The sequence below is a fragment of the Rhinatrema bivittatum genome, chromosome 2, assembly GCF_901001135.1.
Source record: "Rhinatrema bivittatum chromosome 2, aRhiBiv1.1, whole genome shotgun sequence".
Classification (NCBI taxonomy): domain Eukaryota; kingdom Metazoa; phylum Chordata; class Amphibia; order Gymnophiona; family Rhinatrematidae; genus Rhinatrema; species Rhinatrema bivittatum.
This window is the reverse complement of record NC_042616.1, coordinates 239,201,929-239,226,865: the sequence shown is the minus strand read 5'-3', so window position 1 is coordinate 239,226,865 and position 24,937 is coordinate 239,201,929. Positions and strand designations below refer to the sequence as shown.

The window sequence follows — 24,937 nt, the reverse complement described above, 5'->3', positions numbered from 1 at the left end:
GGGCCTGCTTAGCTTGGGGGGGGGAGTAGGAGGGGTAATTTCTTTGATGAAAACTGTTAGTATTATTGCAACTATTATCTGTATGTTGTTCAATGTTCCTGTACAGTTTAATCTTGGTGATAGTACCTTGATGCTATGCTCTGTTTGGTTGCGTATGCTGACATTAATAAAAACTAAATATAAAAAAAAAGAAAAGAAAATGCAAAACCATGCTTGCTGCTGCCTTACCTGAATTAACCCCACCTCAGATCCTACCTACTTTTCCCATGGGTGAAAAAAAAGTATGGACATCATTGATCCCTCACATACCCACGTATAGGGTGGGTAATTTCCAAATAACCTCTTGACCTGGGTAAATGGCTTTTTAAAATCACCCTCGGCAACACAGTCACAAAGAAAGGTCACTCAATTCAGCTTAGCTCCCACAGTAATGCACAAAGGCATCATGATATAAGGGTAGATGTTCAAAGGGGTACGTGCATAGGAAAAGCGCGTACCCCCCGAAAACCTACCCCAAACCCCCCTGCACGCGCCGAGCCTATTTTGCATAGGCTCGGCAGCGCGCGCAAGACCCGGGACGCGCGTTAAGTCCCGGGGCTTGCATGCAGAGGCGTGGCGGGGGCGTGGCGGTCGTGACGTGGCGTTTCGGGGGCGTGGCGCGGGTGACGCGACGTTTCGGGGTTGGCGCCACGGGCGTGGTTTCGGTCTGGGGCGTGGTCACGCCCTCCGGAACAGCCCCCGGGTCGGGTGATGGTGCGCCAGCAGCCCACTGGCACGCGCAGATTTACGTCTGCCTCTGGCCGTCGATAAAGGTAGGGGGGGTTTAGATAGGGCCGGGGGGGCGGGTTAGGTAGGGGAAGGGAGGGGAAGGTGAGGGGAGGGCGAAAGAAAGTTCCCTCCGAGGCCGCTCCGATTTCGCTCGGAGGGAACGGAGGCAGGCTGCGCGGAGGCAGCCTTGCGCGAGCCGATCCCGGATTTTAATGGATATGCGCAGCTACGCGCATATCTATTGAAATCCCGCGTACTCTTGTTCACGCCTGGTGCGCGAACAAAAGTACGCGCTCGCCAAAATTATAAAATCTACCCCATAATGAACAACAACTGTGTGGCACCAAAAATGAGGTGAATGCCTCCCTCATTTGTGACATTTTACATATGAAGCAGTCCTGCCAGCCTTACACCATTATCAGATTTTCTAAGACCTATTCTAAGGCACTCTGCAAGATAACACAGGATTAAGCTGCTTTGGGAAGGAAGTTCTGAGGGATGCCTGCAGGAATCCCTTAGGGGGTCGGTCCTTTCTGTGACTCTGTTTAATTTATACTTAAGACTTCCTTTGTTCATTATTAGATTGTCAGGCTGTTACCATTAGAATGTACACAGATGATATCCAGCTTTTTCCCAGTTAAGAAAGATCTGCAGGCAGTTTTATACAAGATTAATGAGACTTTCATGATTATAAATGTCTGGACGTGTCAGAATAATCTGATGTTAAATTTTTTTCAAAATAGAAGCTATATGCGTCTCTCGAATTTATAATTTCCTGGCCAAACAAATATATCTTCCTTTGCTGTTTTAGGTGAATCGTTTCCTTTTAAAGATGTAGCTTAGCTGTCTTTCAAACACCAGTTGCAATAGGTCCTGCATACAGGATATTACAAGCTGTGCCTTTTACGCCATTTAAAATTCATACTTGATCCTGGGGACTTTCACACTGTTTTACAGGTGTATATTTTAACATCAATTGATTATTGCAACTCTCTTTATGTTGGGTTGCTGGCCTCAAGTTTGAAAGCTATGCAGATCCTTCAGAATTTGGCGATGTGGTACTGGATCCCGCTGTTAAAATTATTTACTCCCTCCTTGATAAAATTACATTGGCTGCTTGTAAAACAGCATGTAAAATTTAAGCTCCTGGTGTTAGCTTTTAAGGTATTAAAAAGTAATGGCTCTGAGTATCTTAAGCATTTATAACAATGTTATGCCTCTAGCAGAGAAGTGCGCTCTTCTGGACGTATGCTACTGGCAAGTCCCTCAGTTATGGCAGCTCATTTGTCTGTTACCAGATGTCAGGCTTTTTTCCTCACAGGTTCTGGGGCTTGGATTATCCTTCCAGAGACATTGAGGAAATTGGATGGCATTATAATATTTAGAAAGCGCTTAAAGCCCTCCTGTTTCAAGAGGCTTTTGGGTACTGCTGTTAACATTAAACGTTATTTGTCGATTAAGCCATTGGTATTTTGTTCTTTTGTATTTTTAATTTGATGTACTGTTGTTTGTATTTTAATTTTACATATTGTAATTCGCCTAGTTCAGTTTGTCTGCTATAGGTGGACAATAAATATTTTAATAAATAAACAAATAAATGAGCATGGACGTCATTACTAAACTGCAGTATTTTTCCCAGAGAGGAAAATACCGCGGGATTCACTAAGCGGCAATACTCTGTACCACAGCTTACTGAATCCTGCAGAATTTTCCCCGGCAATAAAATAATGAGGCTTACCTGGCCCCAGGGGAAATCATACGAAGGCAGCCCCAGATGATTGTGGGACACTGCACCAAACCAGAATCCTAATAAAAATTAATCACAGCTCCCCCGGAAGACTGAAAAGGTCCCTACAGACTGAAAATTTGCCTGCTACCAGGCGCTGGCCTAGGAACCCCCCTCCTCCTAACTGAACATGTTACCCTGATCTGACTGTGCACTTGCTCTTCGAGACAACTGTCAATTGATTTATTCCCTCCTGCTGCTTGAATGTCCAGTCGTGACCGAGAACCCTTTTTCTCTCGCCTAATATTTTTCAAGACAAAACTTTAATGTAACAAAGGCAACCAAACAGAAAGTTTTGAGAGAGAGATGGGGAGATTTGGGACCTCCGAGGAAACACTTGCCTAGAAGGATCCCCTCCTGGGCCAGCCCACTAACTCCCTGACTCAACCAGGCCCTGCAAGAATTCTGGGAGCTAGCTAACAGGGCTTGCTCAACTGAGAAGAAAGACACGCAGGAACCTAGTCCAAGCCTGCTCCACTTGGAAAATAATTGTACGAACTGTTGTCCTAGGAGCTATATCCTGCTCAAGCAGGATAAGACCATATTCGTCTTCCTTTAAAGACTTCAAAAAAGCTCTTAATACTCACCTACGTACTGTTGCTTTTAAACTATCTTAATTTGTTGACATTCATATCTATTTTAAGTTGTTTTATTTCTCTTTTAATTCCCTCTATACCTCCTTCTTTTAAGCTATTTTTAATACTTGTATTAACCCTTCTACCTTTTGTTTGTCTGATAACTAAAGTATAGCAACAAATTCAATGAGACACTACAATATAATGTAAATAATTAATCTTAAAATTGCTCAGTTCATCTAACTCCCTTTCCTCCCCCAGTTAGATAAACCTTGTTTTAATGTAACTTTACGGTTCTATGCACATGTTCAATGTTCTGTTTTTTACACCCCCTGATGTGATTGTATCACGAATGCCGGTATAGAAAAACTTTAAATATATATAAATATATATACTGCATTCCCTTTTATTCGTAACTTACTATGAATGTATTTAACATGTAAACTGCTTAGATATTACTCCCACTGTATAGGCAGTACACAAATAATTTTAAATAAAAAAAATAAAATAAAGAACAACCTAAACTGTTGCACTGGGAGTGGAACTGAACCACACTCTACCAGGGAAGGCTGCACTAATCCAGAACTGCTACCATCTGCAGGACATAAGAACGTGCCATACTGGGTCAGAGCAAGGGTCCATCGAGCCCAGCATCCTGTTTCCAACAGTGACCAATCTAGGCCATGAGAAACTGACAAGTACCCAAAAACTAAGTCTATCCCATGTTACTGTTGCTAGTAATGGCAGTGGCTATTTTCTAAGTGAACTTAATAGCAGGTAATGGACTTCTCCTCCAACAACTTATCAAATCCTTTTTTAAACCCAGCTACACTAACTGCACTAACTGCATCCTCTGCAACAAATTCCAGACTTTAATTGTGCGTTGAGTGAAGAAGAACTTTCTCTGATTAGTTTTAAATGTGCCACATGCTAACTTCATGGAGTGCCCCCTAGTCCTTCTATTATCCGAAAGAGTAAATAACCAATTCACTTTTACCCGTTCTAGACCTCTCATGATTTTAAACACCTCTATCATATCCCCCCTCAGCCATCTCTTCTCCAAGCTGAAAAGTCCTAACCTCTTTAGTCTTTCCTCATAGGGGAGCTATTCCACCCCCTTTATCATTTTGGTCACCTTTCTCTGTACCTTCTCCATCGCAATTATATCTTTTTTGAGATGCGGCGACCAGAATTGTACACATTATTCAAGGTGCGGTCTCACCATGGAGCGATACAGAGGCATTATGACATTTTCTGTTTTATTCATCATTCCCTTTCTAATAATTCCCAACATTCTGTTTGCTTTTTTGACTGCCGCAGCACACTGAACCGACGATTTCAATGTGTTATCCACTATGATTCCTAGATCTCTTTCTTGGGTTGTAGCACCTAATATGGAACCCAACATTGTGTAATTATAGCATGGGTTATTTTTCCCTATATGCATCACCTTGCACTTATCTACATTAAATTTAATCTGCCATTTGGATGCCCAATTTTCCAGTCTCACAAGGTCTTCCTGCAATTTATCACAATCTGTTTGTGATTTAACTACTCTGAACAATTTTGTATCATCTGCAAATTTGATTACCTCACTTGTCGTATTTCTTTCCAGATCATTTATAAATATATTGAAAAGTACGGGTCCCAATACAGATCCCTGAGGCACTCCACTGTCCACTCCCTTCCACTGAGAAAATTGTCCATTTAATTCTACTCTCCGTTTTCTGTCTTTTAACCAGTTTGTAATCCATGAAAGGACATCGCCACCTATCCCATGACTTTTTATTTTTCCTAGAAGCCTTTCACGAGGAACTTTGTCAAGCACCTTCTGAAAATCCAAATACACTACATTTACCGGTTCACCTTTATCTACATGTTTATTAACTCCTTCAAAAAAGTGAAGCAGATTTGTGAGGCAAGACTTGCCTTGGGTAAAGCCATGCTGACTTTGTTCCATTAAACCATGTCTTTCTATATGTTCTGTGATTTTGATATTTAGAACACTTTCCACTATTTTTCCTGGCACTGAAGTCAGGCTCACTGGTCTATAGTTCCCTGGAACACCTTGAAGCCCTTTTTAAATACTGGGTTTTCATTGGCCACCCTCCAATCATTTTTTAGTTCCTTTAGAAGCCCTGGAGTGCATACCATCTGGTCCAGATGATTTGCTATTTTAGTTTGTCAATCTTGTCTACTATATCTTCCAGGTTCACAGTGATTTGGTTCAGTTCATCTAACTCATCACCCTTGAAAACCATCTCCGAAATTGATATCTCCCCAGCATCCTCATTAGTAAACACAGAACCAAAGAATTCATTTAGTCTTTCTGCAATGGCCTTATCTTCCCTAAGAGCCCCTTTATCCCCTCGGTTATCTAACGGTCCAACAGACTCCCTCACAGATTTCCTGCTTCAGATGTATTTTAAAAAGATTTTATTATGAGTTTTTGCTTCCACGACCAACTTCATTTCAAATTCTCACTTAGCCCACCTTATCAATGTTTTACACTTAACTTAACAATGCTTATGCTGTTTCCTATTTTCTTGAGATGGATCCTTCTCTCAGTTTTTGAAGAATGGTTTGTTGGATAAAATAGCCTCTTTTCACCTTACCTTTTAACCATGCTGGTAATCATTTTGTTTTCCACTTTTCTTAATGCGTGGAATACAGCTGGACTGCACCTCTAAGATTGTATTTTTAAACAATGTCTACGCCTGTTGTACACTTTTAACTGATATCTCCCCAAAATCGTCATTAGTAAACACAGAAGCAAATCATTAATTTATTCTTTCTGCATTGGCCTTATCTTCTCTAAGTGCCCCTTTAACCCCTCGGTCATCTAACAGTCCAACTGACTCTCTCACAATTTTCTTGCTTCAGATATATTTAAAATGGATGGGAAGCCATAAAGGAATCCTTGTCTCTTTTACGGTAAGCAGCTATAGTACTTACATGAACCCTTATAGACTACGTCGCCAGGTCAGATTCTGAGAGGTGGAGCAAGTAATTGAGAATCTCATTGGGCGACGATGAAAAGTGTCTAATCCATTGATTTTGACACCATTTTGCATACCGCTTCCACTTAAAGGAATAGCTTTGTCTGCTTGATGGATTTCTTGCTGCTATAATTATTCACTGAATATCCACTAAGAAAGCTAAGCCTTGCAAGATCTCGTGTTCATCATCCAGGCTGTTAGGTGGAGGGAAGAGTGGAGGGGTGAAGAAGGGAGCCCCCTTCTTGAGTTAGGAGATCTGGGTCTTGACCGAATTATATATTGGGACGGCTTTCAGAATACCACAACAGATACACAACCAGGGTTGCCTCGACTGGATCTATGAGTATCATATGAGCGTTGTCCCCGATCATCTTCTGAGCTATCCTTGGGATGAGAGGAATTGGAGGAAAAGCATACAGAAGGCCTGTCAACCATGAGAAAGGCATCCTGTGTCTCCCTGAGGTGGTTGGGATGGACCAAGCAGAACTGTGTTACCTTTTGATTTTGTTTGGTGGCAAAAATATCCAATCAAGGTTGACCCATTGTAGAAAGATCCTGTCGGCCACAGACTGATTGAGGGACCATTCGTGAGGGTGGAAAACTCTGCTTAGGAAATCTGCTAATGTGATTGCTATTCTGGGTAAATATGTCTAGCGCAGAGTCATTGAGTTTTCTATGACCCACTCCCAGATCCATACTGCCTCCCTGCAAAGGAGCCAGGAGACTGAGCCCCCCTGCTTGTTCATGTAGAACATGGCCACCTGATTGTCTATGTAAATAATAAGGGCATGGCCTCGTAATATTTATTTAAACACTTTTATAGACCGATATTCATAGAAACATCATGAGCAAAAGCCATTAGAGCGTATCTCATGGCTCAGAGTTCTAGAAGGTTGATTTGGTAGGACTGCTCCTCCAACAACCATAGGCTTTGTGTCTTTTGCGAAGATGAGCCCCCAACCCTGCGCAGATGTGTCTGTGGTGAGGATGAGACTGTGGATGGGGGAGTTCCCTGAGTAGGGATCTATCGTTAGTACCCCTGGTTCCAACCCCCAATGGATGCCTTTCCGTATAAAGTCCAACAAGGTTAATTTCTTTGTCATTGATTGGCAGTATTAGGTCCATTGAGACTTCAAGCCCCAATGAATGCACCTCATATGTAGGCGGGTGTGAGATACTTCTTGAATGGCTGCTGCCATGTGCCCCAGGGATTACAAGCACCTGGCGCATTGTGACAATTGGTCTGTGGAGTAATTCCGTACACAGATGATGGATCCTCTCAATCCTCAACTGCAGAAGGAAGGCACAAGACTGGATAGAGTATATTCTGGCTCCTATGAATTGCAGTATCTGGGTCGGTTTGAGAACTGACTTCTTGTAGTTCATGAGGAATCCTTGAGACTCTAGGCAAGTCATTTGCAGATGATCTTATAGGGATAACTGGTTGGGGGAGACTATCAGCCAGTCATCCAGATAGGGAAAAACCCGGATTCCCTGGGGTCTTAAATAAGCCACTGCCACAACCAAACATTTGGTGAAAACTCTGGGAGCTGAGGAAAGGCCAAAAGGTAGGACTTTGTACTGATAGTGCTTCAAAGCCACTTGGAACCACAGGAATCACCAGCAGGAAGAGTGTATCGGAATATTGGTGCAGGCATCTTTGAGATCCAAAGAACACATCCAATTGTTCCTCTGAATGAACAGTAGGATCAACTTGAGGGACGTCATCTTGAACTTCTCCTTCCGAAGGTGTTTGTTGAGAGATCCTATGTCTAGAATAAGTGTATCGGAATAAGGAAGTATTGGGAGTAGTAACTGGTATTGATTTGGTGTTTGGCTACCGATTGGATGGCCTGCTGTTGGACTAAGGCTTGGACCTCTTGCTCCAGAAGAGATTCTGGGATAACAGTGCACTTTGAAAAGTTTTCTTGGCAAAGTCATCAAGTAGTTTGTGTTTCCTGGAGCAGCAGACGCATGTAACCTTGATTTTTTTGCACGTTTCATTGTTGATTCAACAACTGATGCATGTGGAAGTTGGACAACTCCATAGGTTGAGGACTTTTGTAATCTTCAGGATCCCGAAGACTTTCTCCCTAGGGTCAGGGAGTTTTCAGACTTCAACCCCCAGCATATTGCTCAGCTTCTCCATGAACCATGAATAAGTTAGATCCTCTGGAGGAGAAGAGTAGTCTGGAGGTTCTTCCGGAGGGGATACCCATCAAGCTGGTGGAGGAAAGGTCTGGTGGAAAGTCCAGCTGGACTGACTGAGGTGAAGGTGGCTAAGACTCATCCTGCTTATCTCGATCCGGGGATATGAGCTTCACTGGACAGAAAGGTATATGGTCTCAAATCCCTTCCCCACTCGGACCTGAAATATGTGAGGGCAGAATTTCTGGGTGCAAAGAGGAGAACAGATTCTTTATGATTGACAAAATCTGGTCCATAGCCTGATGGGATAGGCTTGGAGGTGGATCCAAAGGAAGCCGCTGTTTCTCTAAAACAACGGTAGCCGGAGACTGTCTCCCACAAGGGCATACAGCTGCAGACAGTATATCTGAGGGAGGCCCCAGGAACCTTTATCCAGTGCAGCCTGTTTCTCCAAGAGACAGTTCCTCCTGAAGAATACAGTCCTTAAGACGGGATCGTGTGGACAAATCTGAGTAGACAGTACAGTCTCCCTGGAAGGAGGAAGACCTGGAACTGACTGAGACAGGCGTGTAAGGGAAACCCCAAGATGGTTGTGACAAAATGTCAAGGATTGAGTCCACACCGTGCCTACTATGAGACAGTGATGTAGGGTCCACTCTTTTTCTTGCAATGTGGGCTTTGAGGCCCCTGGGACTCTTCTGTCCTATCAGAAAAAAAGCAGATTTTCGTCTGCCATCACCTTTGGATGACACACATGCATCGAGAAATCTGATAGCTGCGTCATGAAAGCGTCGTGCATGGAGGGAGGTTTTGTCTGGTGAAAGTGATAAGCAAAGGCTATGTCACAGCTCTACATGTCTCTTAAGGCGACACAAAATGATACACCTCCCAGGAAACTGCTTGCACCCTAGAAAAATACGCTTGTAACCCCTCTAGGGCCATTTGATCTTTACAGAGACTAAGACTACACATCTGCTGATCAATTTCACAATCATAGGAGTCCGCTGGAAGTGCTGAGAACATGCTTCTGGTGGATGTGTGGACCAAATCCTATAGCACATGTGCCACATAGGCTACCCCGGCCTCCAACCAGGTCCCCTGCTTGGAACTGGCCTTCGGGGCAGAATCTTTTTCCTGAGCCTTTTGCACCCCACATAAACCGGTTCATCAATAACCTAAGGGATGAGAGGACATAACTCTTCCTTCGGCACAGGTGGCAGACCTTTCACCATTGGAACCTCTTCTGGATCCAACAGGGACTGGTGCACCTCCAGAACCTCATCTAATGGGTGGTCCCTCAAGAGGTTCCTCCCAATGTGTAGAGATGGACTTCTGTGAGGCTCCTGCCTGCACACCTTAATAGGCCGCATGGACTGTATAGCGTGTGGGTGCATCACCTCTGTCCCTCGTCTTGCTAAATAAGCCTTATGCAGAAGCAGGACAAAACCTAGTGAAAAACTGTTTTTAATCACTGGTATCTTGACTGGCTAAATATGCTTTAAGCAGTCTCTTCAGCCGGCTCTTCCCCACTCTTCTGGTCCTCAGGAGTGCCCTGCACGAACCATGAGAATGGGGGTGGGGAGTCCCTGTCCTCCCCAGACTCCATCTGCCTCCTACCACGAGGAGACAAGATAGCTGCCGCCTCCTTCTTATCTCTGGCAGCCTCTTTGTCGGTACCCTCCGGGTGAAATTCACCCTGAACAATGGTGGATCTATACTCTAGCCACCCAATCCCCACAAGGTCTTAATGATTCAGTCGAATGGTCCTCTCTTATCTAGTGATTTGATTGATTACCTGAGTAATTTCCTCATTAATTGGTTCCGCCCAGAGATCTCGGTAGGTACAAAAACAGCTCAGTAATATGGCGGATCCTGCTGTTAAGACAAAGCTGCAGCCGAGTAGCAGAACCTTTTTGGCAGATTTGGGAATCGTATGATTCTTGCAAAAAGCAGCGTTTTTATGGGTTTGTTGTATAAAACATGTTTATTTGAAGTAACTGTTTTATCATAGAATTGGCATATTGCGGCCCCTGAAGAAGCTTTACAGAAACACGAGCCGTGTCGGGCCAACGCCAGCGTGATATCCCTTGCTGCACGCACTGCTACGATAAGTCAAACTTTACTGCCTTGAAACTGTCTTAAAAAGTTGTGTAAAATTCAAAAAAATGCAAAATCAATATCGGAGAAACCAATGATTATAACTGAGTGACGGTCTGTCATACACTAGTGACCGCACAATTACTACCGTGGCTGTCAGGGCTATCTCAGTCAAAGCCCGCCATTTTATATGAGGTTTCTCAAGACATTCTTATGAGACTACATGGTATCAGCGTTTAATTGATATGATGTTATATTGAAAGCACATATTTAAATTGCTAACATCTCTCTCTCTATATATATATATATATTTATTTATTTTTTTACCTTTGTTGTCTGATCTTTGTATTTTTCTAATCAGTTGGTCCTGGTCTCTTTTTCCCATTTTTTCCCTTGTCGCTCATTTCCTAATTCCTCTTCAGTGTCTTTTCTACTACTGTCTTCTTCCCTTCCACACACATATATACATACATGCTTTCTCTCACAGACTCCCTCACACACTCAGGCTCTCACTCTCGTATGCTCTCTCCCCCCCCCCCCCAAGCTCACATTCTCTGCAGACATACATACAAGCTCTCACTTTCTCACCCCTCCCCAGGCTTATATTCTTATGCACACACAGACGCACATCCAGGCACCCATTCTCATCCACACACACAAACCCATACTCCCATTCTCACCCACACATATACATATTTCAAGCTCCCATTCTCACCCACACATACACACATTTAAGGTCCCATTCTCACCCACACATACACACATTCAAGCACCCATTCTTACCCATATATTCAAGCTTCCTTACTCACCCACACACACAAACCCAGACCTCCATTCTCACCCACACACAAACCCAGGCTCCCATTCTCACCCATATATAAACACATTCAAGCTTCCATCCTCACCCACATATTTAAGCTTCCATTCTCACCCACACACATTCAAGACTCCATTCTCACTCCCATACACACCCAGGCTCTGATTTTCACCCACACACACACACACCAAGGCTCCCATTCTCATCCACACATACACATTCAAGCCTGTGCACAGTTTCCGCTTCCTCCCCCCAGAGCAGGAAGATCAGCTGGCCTCTCCTGCTGCCACTGGCCTCCTGCTATCTTCGAGCCATACGGCCGACCGATCTTCCTGCTGGGGGGGGGGAGCGGAAGCTGTGCGCGGTGCTCAGCTCTCCTCCCCCCCCCCAACAGGAAGATCGGTCGACTGTACGCAGGAGGCCGGTGGCAGCAGGATAGGCCAGCTGATCTTCCTGCTCTGGGGGGAGGAAGCGGAAACTGTGCGCGGCGCTTCCGCTCTCCCCCCCCTCCTCCAAACAGGAAGATCGGTCGGCCGTATGGCCCGAAGATAGCAGGAGAGGCCAGCTGATCTTCCTGCTTTGGGGGGAGGAAGTGGAAGCTGTGCGCAACGCTTCCGCTCCCCCCCCCCCCCACAAACAGGATGATCGGTCGGCCATATGGTTGCAGGACCGCTTGCTTCCCCACGTGTGCCGTGATGGCGCGCCAGGCATGGGTTCTCCTCTTCACTGTTGAGGGGATGGGATCCCGCGACAGCCTTGCAGTTCCGGTGTCAGTTGGGTGGGCCTGAGTCTAAATTGGGTGGCACCTGCCCACCCAGGCCCACCCGTGGCTACGCCACTGCCTCTGAGAGCCCTCCTGGACCCTGAGTAGAGGGACGCAACCTCCCAACGTGCACCGCACTGATCGCATGCAATATCCTTTAGCCCTCCCAGACCCCGGATGTGCTAATGCTGTCTCTTGATGCACACCGCACCGCCTGCTCAAAGGCCTGCTGAGCCCTCCCGGATCTCGGGTGTGTAGCCGTAGCTTCCTGCCTCACCCCCTGTTCTAATACCAGGGCAGCCAACATGACAAGCATTGGCAGATCACAACCCCACTTACAATTTACTCTTTTTATCTTTTTTAAAAAACAAACAAACCAGGCAGCCATCTTAGACAGAACAAGACAATAAAGGGTTACTTCCCTGAGTCTTGCAGCCCGGAACAGGTGAGGGGGGTCCAGAGGGACTGAGGGAGCCAGGACCCCTGACTTTCAAGCCCTCTGCTTACTTCGGGCCAAGACTGTCAGGGATCACCAATTTCCCGCTCACCCAGTTCGACCTAAGGGATGGCCCACAAGGGAACCTAGCACCTTAGGGAGTCAAACCCTTTCTTCTTTTCTTTTCTTCTTTTTCTTTCTTTTTTTTTTTTTTTTTAACTCTTCCAAGCTACAGGTTTTACACCTCTCCATCTGCTGGAGACAGAGAAATATTGAGGGACTGCAAGTAGCACTGTCAGTTATGTAGTAATGCATGAAAAGGCACAAATGGGCAACAAAGCAGAACTACTTACTTCTCAAGGGCTTCATCATAATCATTCACTGCCTTCTTGACGGCATCATCATCTCTGTTGTGCCTTGCTTCCTGTACCTGAAGAGAATAGCATTAGATAGAATGGTTAACAAGCAGGATATTAAGAATAATAAATGAAATATTAGAGACTGGTCATAGACTAATTGTGTATAGGAAATTTCTGATTACAAAACTTGTCACATGACAAACTTGTGATAAACAGATGACTTTTGTTAAATTCAGTAGGCCACTCATTTGATCATTACCGGAAATATAACCAGAGTACAAAAGTTTTCTATCATGCTATTTTCTCTGAAAGAATATTTTGGTCTTCATATTCCCCACTATATAACCTGGATGTAATTAAACGATCACATTTTAACTTAAAAATATGAAAGATGGGCCACAGAGCCTCCAGGCTGGCAAGGGCTGTGCACTGCCATGCGGAGAACCTGGGTTTGAATCTCCTGTCAGGTCTTCCAATCCCTGAGCCAGCCAAGGCTATGGATGCTGCTGAGGCAGTATTAGGAGCCCCCACAACCCATTGGAGGGGGGGGGGGGGAGATAGTGTCAGCCATTGCCAACAGTGACACCTAGTGGCCAGACTTAGGCATCACATTCGCCACAGTGTATAGTCCCTTGTCAAGAACTATCTCTGCAATGGCGGTATTAAGTTGGGAGGGAATATAAACTAAAGGGTACCCTAGGTAGTTTCAAATTGGATCCCATTGAGTTGGAAATATAGAAGACAAAGAAAAAAAGATAAAGATGATTAACCAAACCCTCACATCCCAAAAAGAAAAACTATAATATGACACAAAATACATATAAGATCTTCATTACCTTATGCAACTGTCTATTTCATTGGGGAGAGCAATTCTGACAATGTACCTGTGATCCTGTAAGCAAATTTTCAAAAGGAAGCTCCCTGTGGAGTTTCCTTTGGAAAATGTGGGCCCGGCTAATGCTGTGGGTATTTCAGTACCCACAGACTCTGCACATGCTCTACAGCAGGTACAAAGCCCATATCATAAATCATGCATGGGAGGTTCAAAGTAAAATCTCTGCATGTTGTTGGCCTGCTCTGTCCTCTCCCTGCCAGCCCCTTTGCAGTATGAGTGCTTTTACCCCCAGAGTGGGGAGGGCAATTTTTAGCCCCAAATTTTACCAGGGTAACTACTTTACCAGGGTAACTACTTCAGAAAAATACTTCTGAAAATTGCCCCCTATATTGTAACAGTTCACCTTTAACAACTAAGGCATGTTACAATTTTTTTTATATTAACTGAAGCTTCAAAACACAAAAACATCAGCCTTTAAAATGAATATAGTCTCAGAAGAAATTAATTAAAAATAAATACAAAATGAAAAAAATGCTATATTCTAGTACAATAAACAATGCGCTGTACATACTGTATGTGCAAAATATTCTGTAAATGTATGTGTTAAAATCCTAGTCACATCTTATAGAAAGCAAAGTTGCTTACTTGTAACAGGTGTTCTCAGTGGACAGCAAAACAAACCAGCCTCACAAGTGGGTGATATCATTTGACGATGTGGAAAAAAGCTCTGAGCCCAGAATGAACAAAAAGATCTTCTGAGCATATGCAGGACTTTCCACGCTGCTGTCGCTGAGTGAGCCACCACAGTAATTTACAAGCTGAGTTTCAATTTTGGGGAGTAGGGTAAAATGATGTAGTTTGTTTGTGATGCGGTCCACAGAAATCATCTGTTACGGGTAAGCAGCTTCTCTTTCTCCATGGACAAACAGGAACAAAACAGTCACACAAGAAGGGACTCCCAAGATAAGGGTTGCATGAAAAGATGCTATTCTTTAAAATAGTAGATATGTAACCTGCAGGAAATAGTTGAGAGAAGTTGAAGCTCTTATTGAAATAAATTCACAAGAAATGCTTGACCAAAAATACTAATCATTTAAAGAATTCTGATCCAAGCAGTAAACCTTAATAAAGTTATGTAAAGATGTCCAGGTAGCAGTCTTAGAAATGTCTTCAATCAAGGCTTGACGTAAATGTGCTATAGAAGTCACAGTGGCTCTTGGTTTATGAGTTTTAGCCTTTTGTGAAAGCTGATCTCCTGTTTTAGAAAAACAAAATGAAATGCACTATGAAAGCCAAGATGAAAGCATTTGCTTCTTAACTGGATGACCTTGACTGTTTATATCACAGGCAAAAAGGTTTGTTTCCTAAAAGGTTTTGTTCTGTCAAGATAGAACAAGGTGGTTCATCTGTAGTCCAGAGTATGAAGAGAGTGTTGTTCAGCCTTGGCCAGATATGGTTCAGAAAAGAAATTTAAACGGAATTGAGAAACTACTTTAGGTAAGCACTTAGAATAAAGTTCTCCAAATATTCTTATTGAGAAAAACATGATTATATGGAGGGTATGACACCAGAACTTGCAGCTCACTACTTTGCATGCTGATATTATTGCTGTAAGAAATAGAAGACGTTTCCAGGTATGGAACTTAATGCCTGTAGCCACAAATGGTTCAAGTGTTATTTAATTGAGAAAGAACCACATTAAGGTCCCATTGGGGAGGAAGAATCTTGACAGGATCTTGATGAATATTTTTGCTTCTGTTTTGTTTTGATTCTTATTATGTATGTTTGTACATCACCTAGAGCTTGGCACCAGGCAACTAATAAATAAATAATGAACTTGGAATCTAGGTAGGCTTTCTGAAAAATGATAGTACAGCAATCGCACTCATATGAATCCTAACTGAATTTGATTTCAAACCTGAGTTAGAAAAGCAAAAGGAGATATTGAACAATATTGATGTTCATCAAGTAAAAGGATTCTTGTTAATAAAACACCAGTGAGAAAATCTGAAATCCATTTGAAATCATAAAAAGTCTAGGGGCCGGCCCTTTAGCTGGTAGCATAACCTGTTTAACTTTTGACAGAAGTGGCATGGCCATTATTATTTTGCTCTCAATATCCATGCTGTGAAAGCCAGAGACTGGAAGATGAATAGGTGAAGCCACTGCTAATCTTTGCAGACATGGAAACCAGATTTATTGAGGCCATAAAGAGACTACAAGGATAATTTTCCCTGTGTCTTTTCATAACTTGAAAAGAATCTTTGAAATGTATTTACTTATTTAAAATTATTTGGAGATTCCCCGACACTGCACATATTTAATATCCCTTAGAGGTAACTTAGATTTTGCTCCGGGGTCCACGACTGTGCACTTTAGGGTCTGGGATCACAAAGGTATATTATACTTGGGTCATGTAATGGATGATGAAGGTCGTCTCCTGCCTTTTGACTGATTACAAGAACTGTATGGGCTCCCTGGGTCTCACTTCTTTGGATATTTGCAACTTAGTCATTACCACCGGTCCTTGGGTACCCCCGATCAACATTTAGCAGCGTTTAAAGCCCTGGATGGTTTTTTTCAATTTGATCAACCAGGGGACCCATCTCTCTCGCTTTATTATAGGCGGTTGGCCCGTGGTATCCCCACGGACTCCTATCAAGTCTCTGTTGACCGCTGGAATCGAGATGGAGCGTTCTTGTTAACTCTTCCCATTTTTTTCGTTTAGTGTGAGGAGTATACTCTCTATTACTGGCAATATGTATCTTCGGGAGATGCATTTAAAATTTTTGCGTAGGGCCTATCTCTTGCCCCAGATTGCCTTTAAAGCTGGCCTTGCCAACGTTGATAAATGTGTATGCTGCTGGAAGTGGACGGGGACCCTGTCTCATGTTTTTTGGGAGTGCTCAGCAATTCAAAATTATTGGCGACAAATTGTGGGTTATTTAGAACCATCAGTGGGGATTCGCCTACCATTCTCACCGTATCTCTGGCTGTTCCACTGTATCGCTCATCATCTAGTGGTGAACCCAGGTCCGCAAATTTTGCTCGAAAAGGCTGGTCTGGTGGGAAAAAAGGTACTTCTTCTCCATTGGCGCGACGCCAAACCACCCTCCTTTTGGACCTGGCGGATCCATTTTCACAAACTCATGCAGATGGAGCAGCTTTTCGCCCACAGTTCGCCCAAACGACGGAAATTATTTCTTCACACCTGGGAACCCTATATACAGGCTTTGCCCCATAGAGCTAGAAGTTTGGCTCTTAATGACTGACACTGTGTATTTGGAGAGTATACGGACTTTGTTTGTGGTCAGCTTAGGTCTTCATTGGGGGGGGGGGGGTAGGTAGGGGAAGGACATAACTGATTATTCTAAAAAGGAGTGAAAGCTTCCTAGTCAGCATTATGTTTATTCCTATTGTGTTTACATGCTGCTTTGTTCATGTATAACTTGTGTTGGTTCACCCAATAAAATATTTTACACATAAAATTATTTGTATCCCTCCCTCCAATGTTCAGGAACTGGAGGAAAAGCATACATGAATGTGTTGTTCCACTGCACTAAGAATGCATTCTGGGCTATGGAGTGGATCATTGGTCTCTTGGAGCAATAAAGAGTAGCTTGTGATTCTATGGGAAACAAAGGGGCCTATGAGTGGCTTTTCCCAAAATTGGAAAAGATACTGTACTATACTGGGATGAAGAAACCACTAATAAGGTTGAAGGTGGCAATTGAGAGAGTCTGTGAAAACACTATCTTTGCCTTGGAGATATATAGCAGAATGATGAATATTTCTAGAGACTGCCCGATTCCATGTCTTTACTAACTCCTTGCATAGTCTTGCAGAACCTGTTCCTGCTTGTTTATGTAAAACATCATTAACTGATCGTCTGTTTAAATCTAAACTATTGAGTTCTTCATCCAGCTTTTGAATACTAGGAAGCTTGGAAAACTGCTCTAAGCTCTAGCAAACTGATGTGAAAACTGGTTTTCAGAACAAATATTGTTTTCAGAACAAATATTGTTTAAATGCGCATCCCATTCATGATGGGATGTGTCTGTGATTATTATACTTTGAACTTGTGGGGGCTAAAATGCTGATCTCGAAGAAGATTGGATGGCAATATCCACCATTGCAAGGTATGAATTAGACTGCTGGAAATTAGAATCCTTCAGGCTAATGGATAAAGATGTTGGTTCTAATGATATTTGAGGTACCCCTGTGCTTGACTCGTGTTCAAATATGCTAGTAGTGTAACATGGATGGTAGCTGCCATGTGACCTCACATCTGTATGAAGGCTCTTGCTGTTACTGATGGACAATTTGAGAGAGTTTGCACTATTTTTATCAATTTTTTTATTCCTTTAACTAGAAGAAAGCAGAGTTGCTTACCTGTAAAAGGTGTTCTCCTATGACAGCAGGATGTTAGTCCTCACAAGTGAGTGACATCATCAGATGGAACCCGGCACAGGAAACTTTGACTGGCATACTGAGCATGCCCAGCATGCCACTATCCACGCGTCCATGGGGGGTCCCTCTTCAGTCTCGTAATATAGAATTACGAAAAAATAAAATAAACTAGGAAAAACCCAACTCCGCGGGGTGGCAGGAGGGTTTCCTGAGGATTAACATCTTGCTGTCCTAGGAGAATACCTGCTACAGGTAAGCAACTCTGCTTTCTCCTAGGACAAGCAAGCTGTAGTCCTCACAAGTGGTTGAATCCCTAGCTACAGGCTGTTCCCGAAACAAGGGGATCAACAGTCATCTAACGAGGTGTCAATGGGCACAACAACCAAGGTGCTTTTTTTAAAACAGGGAATCAGCCTGAACAATGGACCTGAGGCAGGAAGAGTTGGGTTTTACAGCTGAAAGAGATTCCGGAGGACAGACTGGCTGAAATTGCTATCACGTCAGCTGTCCCTGTCCAGACAGTAGTGTGAGGCAAAGGTGTGAAGGGAACTCCATGCCACAGCCTTGCAGATCTCGTCAACGGGGACTGCTTGCAAGTGGGCCACTGAAGCTGTCATGGCTCAAACAGAGTGAGCCTTGACATGGCCCCCCAGCTGTAGTCCTGCTTGCATATAGCAGAAAGAAATGCAGTCCGTTAGCCAATTGGACAAGGTCTGCTTGGCCACAGCAACTCCCAATCGTTTCTTGTGAAAAGAAATGAAGAATTGCATGGATTGCCTGTGGCCTGCTGTTCGTTCCAGGTAGAAGGCTAAGGCCCTCTTGCAATCTAGGCTGTGCAGAGCCCATTCACCCCGGTGCAAATGAGGCTTAGGCAAGAAGGTGGGCAGAACGACTGACAGGTTCAGATGGAAATCAGTCACCACCTTCGGCAGGAACTTAGGGTGTGTGCGTAGAACCACCCGATCATGGAAGAACTTTGTGTAGGGTGGATATGACACAGATCCTGAAGTTCGCTGACTCTACACACTGAGGTGACCGCAACCACAAAAATGACCTTCCAGGTCAGGTACTTCAGAGCACAAAGGCTCAAAGGGAGCCTTCATCAGATGGGCCAAGACCTCATTGAGGCCCCAGGAAACTGCAGGGGGTCTGAGGGAAGGCTTCAGCTGAAACCGATCCCGCATAAAGCACCTCACGATAGGCTGCACTGAAATGGGCGACCTATCTACCCCATGGTGGTAGGTCCCCAACAGCACTAAGATGTACCCTGACAGAGTTGGTCTTCAGGCCAGCCTCTGAGAGGTGTAGTAGGTAATCCAACAGTTTGGATGTGGAGCAAGAGAATGAGTCCAAGCTGTGGCTCTCATAGCAAACAATCTCTTCCACTTTAGGTTGTAAGACTTCTTCAAATCTACCAGGACCCAGGGCCCTCCGAGAGGTCCAGGAGCTGTAAAGTCATCCTCTCAACATCCAAGCCATGAGAGATAAGGCCTGGAGGTTGGGTTGGTGCAGTCTGCCCAGATACTGCATGATGAGGTCAGGGGAGGTTCCCAGACTGATCAGCTCTTGCATGGAGAGATCCTGCAGGAGCAGGAACCAGATCTGCCTTGGCCAATAAGGCGCGATGAGAATCATGGTCCCCCAGCCCTTTTGGAGCTTCAGGAAGGTCTTCAACATTAGTGGAAGCAGAGAATAGGCATACAGGAGGCCCGTGCCCCAATGGCAGGCAAAGGTGTCTGATGCCAGCTTGCCGTTCCCTGTGGACAGGGAGCAAAACTGATTTACCTTCCTGTTGTAGGGGGAAGCAAAGAGATCCATGTCTGGGGTTCCCCAGAGATGGAAGATTTGATCTGCAACCTCCTGCTTCAGGGAACACTCATGCAGGTGGAAGGAACAATTCAGGTCATCCGCTATCACATTCTCCTGCCCCGGCAAGTACATGGCACAGAGAATTATGCCCTGGAACAGAGCCCACAACCACAGCTGGACCACCTCCTGACAAAGGAGGAATGATCTCATGCCTCTCTGCTTGTTAAGGTACCACATCACCACCTGATTTTCAGTCTTGATGAGGACCATCTTGTTGGCCAAACGATCTCGAAACCCAAAGCATGTACGGACTGCCTGGAGCTCTAGGAAGTTGATCGGATACTGTGCTTCCTATGCTGACAATTGACCCTAGGTGTGGAGATTGCCAACATGGGCCCCCCAGCCCAGGTGGGAAGCATCTGTTGTAAGCACAACCTGAGCAGGTGAAGCTTGAAAAGTCACACTTACCTCCAAGTGTCTCCTACCAAGACAAGGAGTTCCGAACTAGCGGAGTGTCCCTGATGTGTACCTGAAGGTTCTGGGAGGCCTGGCGCTACTGGGACCGCAAGGTCCACTGTGCCCTGCGATGTGCAGATGAGCGAAGGGAATGACAGATGGTCACAGCCATGTGGCCCAATAGGTGCAACATGCAGTGCATGGAGACCTGGCGACTCTTGCCAGGGATACTAAGGTGAGCACTCGATTCCAGGGCAAGAACGCCCAAGCCTGAGCTGTGTCAAACTTGACACCAATGAAGTCCAGTTGTGGTGATTGGACCAGCTGCGACTTCGGGTAGGTGATCAGAAAGCCCAAGGTCTCCAGGACCCGAATGGTGGAGGGACTGCAGCGTTTCCTGCCTGGAGGGAACAAGATGGGGTGCTCCCAGAGCCAGACAAACAATTCCTTAAATATGTCATGGACTGGAACTGCAACCACTTCCTTAGGCGCATCCACAAATTGGAGGACCTCCAGCATTTTGTGCCTGGAGTTTTCTTCAGTCAGGAGTTTTCAGGGAACCAATTCCGCCATGGTTCAGACAAAACCTGCAAATGTCAGATACTCTGGAGGGGATTGACGTCTTTCCTCCGGAAGAGATGGCTCATAGGGCAGGTCCTTGGAATCATCCAAGGAGGATACGGAGGCCTCATCCTTCCATGGGTCATAAGGGGCATCATCATTGCTCAGATCATCTGGAGACACCATTGGGGGAGCCCTAACTGCGCTCTTGGGCCGGGGCGCCAGGGGCACGGGGGGCACCACAGTCACCGGAGGCAGAGAATGACGATGGACCCGGCAGTTTGGGCAAGGCCAGCTGCGGGGTTGGCCACGGAATCGGAACCACTGGCCCCAACAGCTCGCCCTCATTCAAGGAATGAGTGATGGGAATGGTCTCCGATCGAGGCTGCACCGGTGGTTCGTGGCAGCGAGGGCGCCTGGGGCACCTGCAATGGCTGCATCGAAAGCGCACCAAAGAGCAAGTCCAATCCCTCCAGCAATGGTGCTAGCATCGATGGTGCAGGCTCCGGCAGTGGTGGTGGCCCTGAAGTGGCCGCCGGATCGATACCTTGTAGGGCTCAGCTGACCACCAATCACATTCTGCGCTCCAACTCCTCCTCAAATGCTGCCAATGACAGGACAGCTTGAGGAGGAGGAGGAGGAGGCGTGACCGGGTTGCCCTTGAAACCCTGAAGGAGACCGGTGCCCTGCACTAGAATTGATGGGGACCACCTTGGGCCCTCGGCCTCGATGGAGGGCAATGCCTCCTTGGCACAGGGCCACTTCAAGGCATCTCAGCCGATGCTGGTGTCTTCCCAAGCTTGGAGTCATGAGAAGACAGTGACCGATGCCGGTGCTTCCTCGACTCCCCATGATGCGCGGCCCGGTCTTTCCCCAGTGCCGAGGAAGATGGTGACAACCCAGGCCTAATATGGAAAGAGGCTGATCCCCAGCACCTAACTCGACCTGGGAAACCAGCAGAGGAGAAGGTAGAACGGGACTGGTGACTACCGGGTCTTCCCTGCCCTGAGGCATCGATGCCCCCAATGCAGAGGTCAAGGTCTCAGACTTCCTGGAGCTGAACAATTTCTCCATTTTATCAAGACGCGTGCGGCAACCCTTGTGGTCATCTCAGCGTAGAACGAACACCCCCAGATGCCATGCGATGCCCCCAGGCACAGGATACAGACCTTGTGCGGGGTCTGTAATGGACATGGTCTGGGGCACTGGGGGCATCAGCGGAAACCAGATGCCTTAGAAAAAGCCAACCGACGAGCGGTCAATGGCCGGTGGCCACCAAGAGATGGCACTATTGGTAATAGATTACAAAGAACGGCGATCTTACTGCGACAGGAAGGATGGAGGGACCCGGCAAGAAAAAGGAATGAGAAAACTTGAATGTGGCAGTATTCCAGAGAAAAAAACAGTGCAAGCTCCACATCCGTGAGACAATAGCTCCACAGAAGAGACTTAAGAGGGACTCCACATGGACATGTGGATAGTGGCATGCTGGGAATCCTCTGATGATGTCACCCACTTGTGAGGACTACTATCCTGCTTGTCCTAGGAGAAAAGCCTTTCCTTTTTCTACATTTACATATGCCCCTACGAACTCCAACTGATGAGTGGAAGTTAGGTAAGACTTCTCCAAATTTACCATGAATCCTAAAAATTGCAATGACCTTAGAACAGGGGTGGGCAATTCCGGTCCTCGAGGGCTGCAAACCAGTCGGGTTTTCAGGATATCCTTAATGAATTGCCTCAGTTGTATGCAACTGCCTCAGTTGTATGCAAATCTATTTCATGCATATTCATTAGGGATATCCTGAAAACCTGACTGGTTTGCAGCCCTCGAGGACCGGACTTGCCCACCCCTGCCTTAGAACATAAATCATGTTGTTTTGGATTCAATGTAAGATGTGCTCAATATTAGCCAATTGTTTAAATATGGGAAAACCAGCACGTTCTTTTTCTTGAGATGAACAGCAACTGCTAGGCACTTTGTGCAGACTCTGGGAGCTGCACTTCTCCCAAATGGGAAAAAACTCGTTATTGAAAGTAATAATTTCCCAGAGCACACCGATGATATTTTCTGTGTGAGTGATGAATTTATATATCCAGATAAGCATCCTTGAAGTCCAACGTTGTTAGCCAATTGCTCATCTCTGTATGAGGTAGAATAGTGCCTAGAGAGAGTTCATCCTGAATATTTCTCTCTTCAGATATGGTATTTAGCTTCCTGAGATTTAGAATTGGGCAAAGTCCTCCTTATTTTTTGGGAATTAGGAAGTATCTGGAATAGAAACCTCTTCCTTTTTGTGCTTGAGAGACCTGTTCTATTGCATGTTCTAGTAACAGTTATTTTACCTCTCGGTGAGGATCAATAGTTGATCCATGAAGTGATAAGGAGGAGGAATTATTAAGAGTAGAGTGATAATCCTCTTTGCTAATTTTTAAAACCCAGGCCTCCCAGAACCTTCAGGTACACATCAGGGACCATTGTTGAAAGAAAAAAATGAAGTCTTCCCCCACTGGAATTGAGAAAAAGGCTAGCAGTCAAAAACCCCTGACTAGGTTTTGAGGCAGCTGCTAGGCTAGTCTTTGAGATTTTCCTTGGCTAGCGGTGAGTTTTGCTGAACTTGTTGCTGAGGTTGATTTTGTTGCTGAGAATACGCACATTGCCTGTAATAGACTGGCTAGTATCTTCTTCTAGAATAATAATTATAAGGTTTGATATCTTTTCTGAGAAGGCTGATCTGCTATAGCTGTTGTCAGAATTTACAAAACTGTACAATGCATTTCATGACATCTACTGCTTCCTTAACCTTTTGCCCAAATAAATTATCTCCCAAACACAAATCATCAGCTATTTTTCATTGAACATCTTCTGGAATATCAGATGCTCTTAGCCATGCAAGTCTTCTGGTCGCTATTGCTGAAAACCTGAAAGATCTTTCATAAGAGTCATAAATAGACCTAGCCAAGCATTTAGAACATTCTTCTGTCTCATTAAAAAGAGACGTAAACTTATCCTGAACCTCTTGTCTCAAAATCCGAGTGGTGTCCTTTATCTTTTCCAAGGTGTTGTACAGATATTGTACCATCTGTTGCTGATGGGCTGCTACACTGGACTGAAGTATTGCTGTTTGAAATAGCTTTTCTCTTATGTTATCAAGTAATCTTGATTACTTCCCTGCTGGTGCCAAAGAAAGGTTTTGACTCTTTTGCTTTTTTCATAGCTGATTTTGCTGGTCACATAGCCCTACATTCATTTATACAATTAATGGAGAGGGAAATTTTTATATTATCACTGTATAGCAGAAAGACTACCACAAACATCCAACAAAGATAAAGTAACAGAGAACTATACCTGTTTGGTTAATTTCCTTAACTGCTCGGTCAGCATTCCTGCTAATTCGTCCAGTTTTAGGAAAGCCTACATAAGTGGACAGTGGTAGAAAGATTTCAAATAAACATTCTGAAAAATATGTAAATGTATTACAAAACACTATAGATGCTAAAACCCAAAGGGTTTTTTTTAAATTAACTTTTTAAATTACACTAATGATTTTATTTTGGATATTTTAAGTGCAGGAAAGTAGTAACAAAATCTGCATGCAGGATAACCCCCTTCAAGCTCTTGCAGTTAAAAATCAGACACTCCTACCTCTTCTGGCGCTGTCTGGCAAGTTATCAAGGCATCCAGAAAATCATATAAGTACTGAAACACACAAACCAAGCACAGAATGATTAAATGGGCCTCTATGCCAGAAACACATTGAAACTATTACTTATTATTTTATATGTTTTAGAATGACTAGTTCCAGGAACTCTAACTATATTCACTGGAAGAGAAAAGGAACCGAGGGATAGCACAGAAAAATTCATATATTGAGCAGGCTTCAAAAAAATACAATGTGGCAGCATTTTATTGCAAAAAAAAAAAAAAAATCAAGTTCAAGGGAGTGATGAGATGAAGTTAGAGGAAGTCTGAGACAAAATACTTTTTTTTATTGGAATAGCCTACCAGCAGAGGCAGAAGTAACAAACTGTGACAGTTTAAGACATATTTGGGATAGATATCAAGAAGAGTGGTGGGAGCAGTAGGGTATAAGAAATGGAGAAAGGGACCTGGTTAT

The 24,937-nt window shown here is 44.5% G+C and overlaps 1 protein-coding gene across 2 annotated transcripts in view; it reads right to left on the bottom strand.

Annotated features, from left to right (window-relative positions):
* The window catches only part of LOC115084432 (tetratricopeptide repeat protein 30A), a 156,824-nt gene that overhangs the window by 56,564 nt on the left and 75,323 nt on the right, over positions 1-24,937 (bottom strand). For both annotated transcript variants that reach the window (XM_029589320.1, XM_029589321.1), the window contains exons 11-13: positions 24,466-24,519; positions 24,169-24,234; positions 12,743-12,819 (exon numbers count right to left, since the gene is read on the bottom strand). In XM_029589320.1, the coding sequence (XP_029445180.1) occupies positions 12,743-12,819; positions 24,169-24,234; positions 24,466-24,519 (197 nt within the window). The remainder of the gene's footprint in view (positions 1-12,742; positions 12,820-24,168; positions 24,235-24,465; positions 24,520-24,937) is intronic.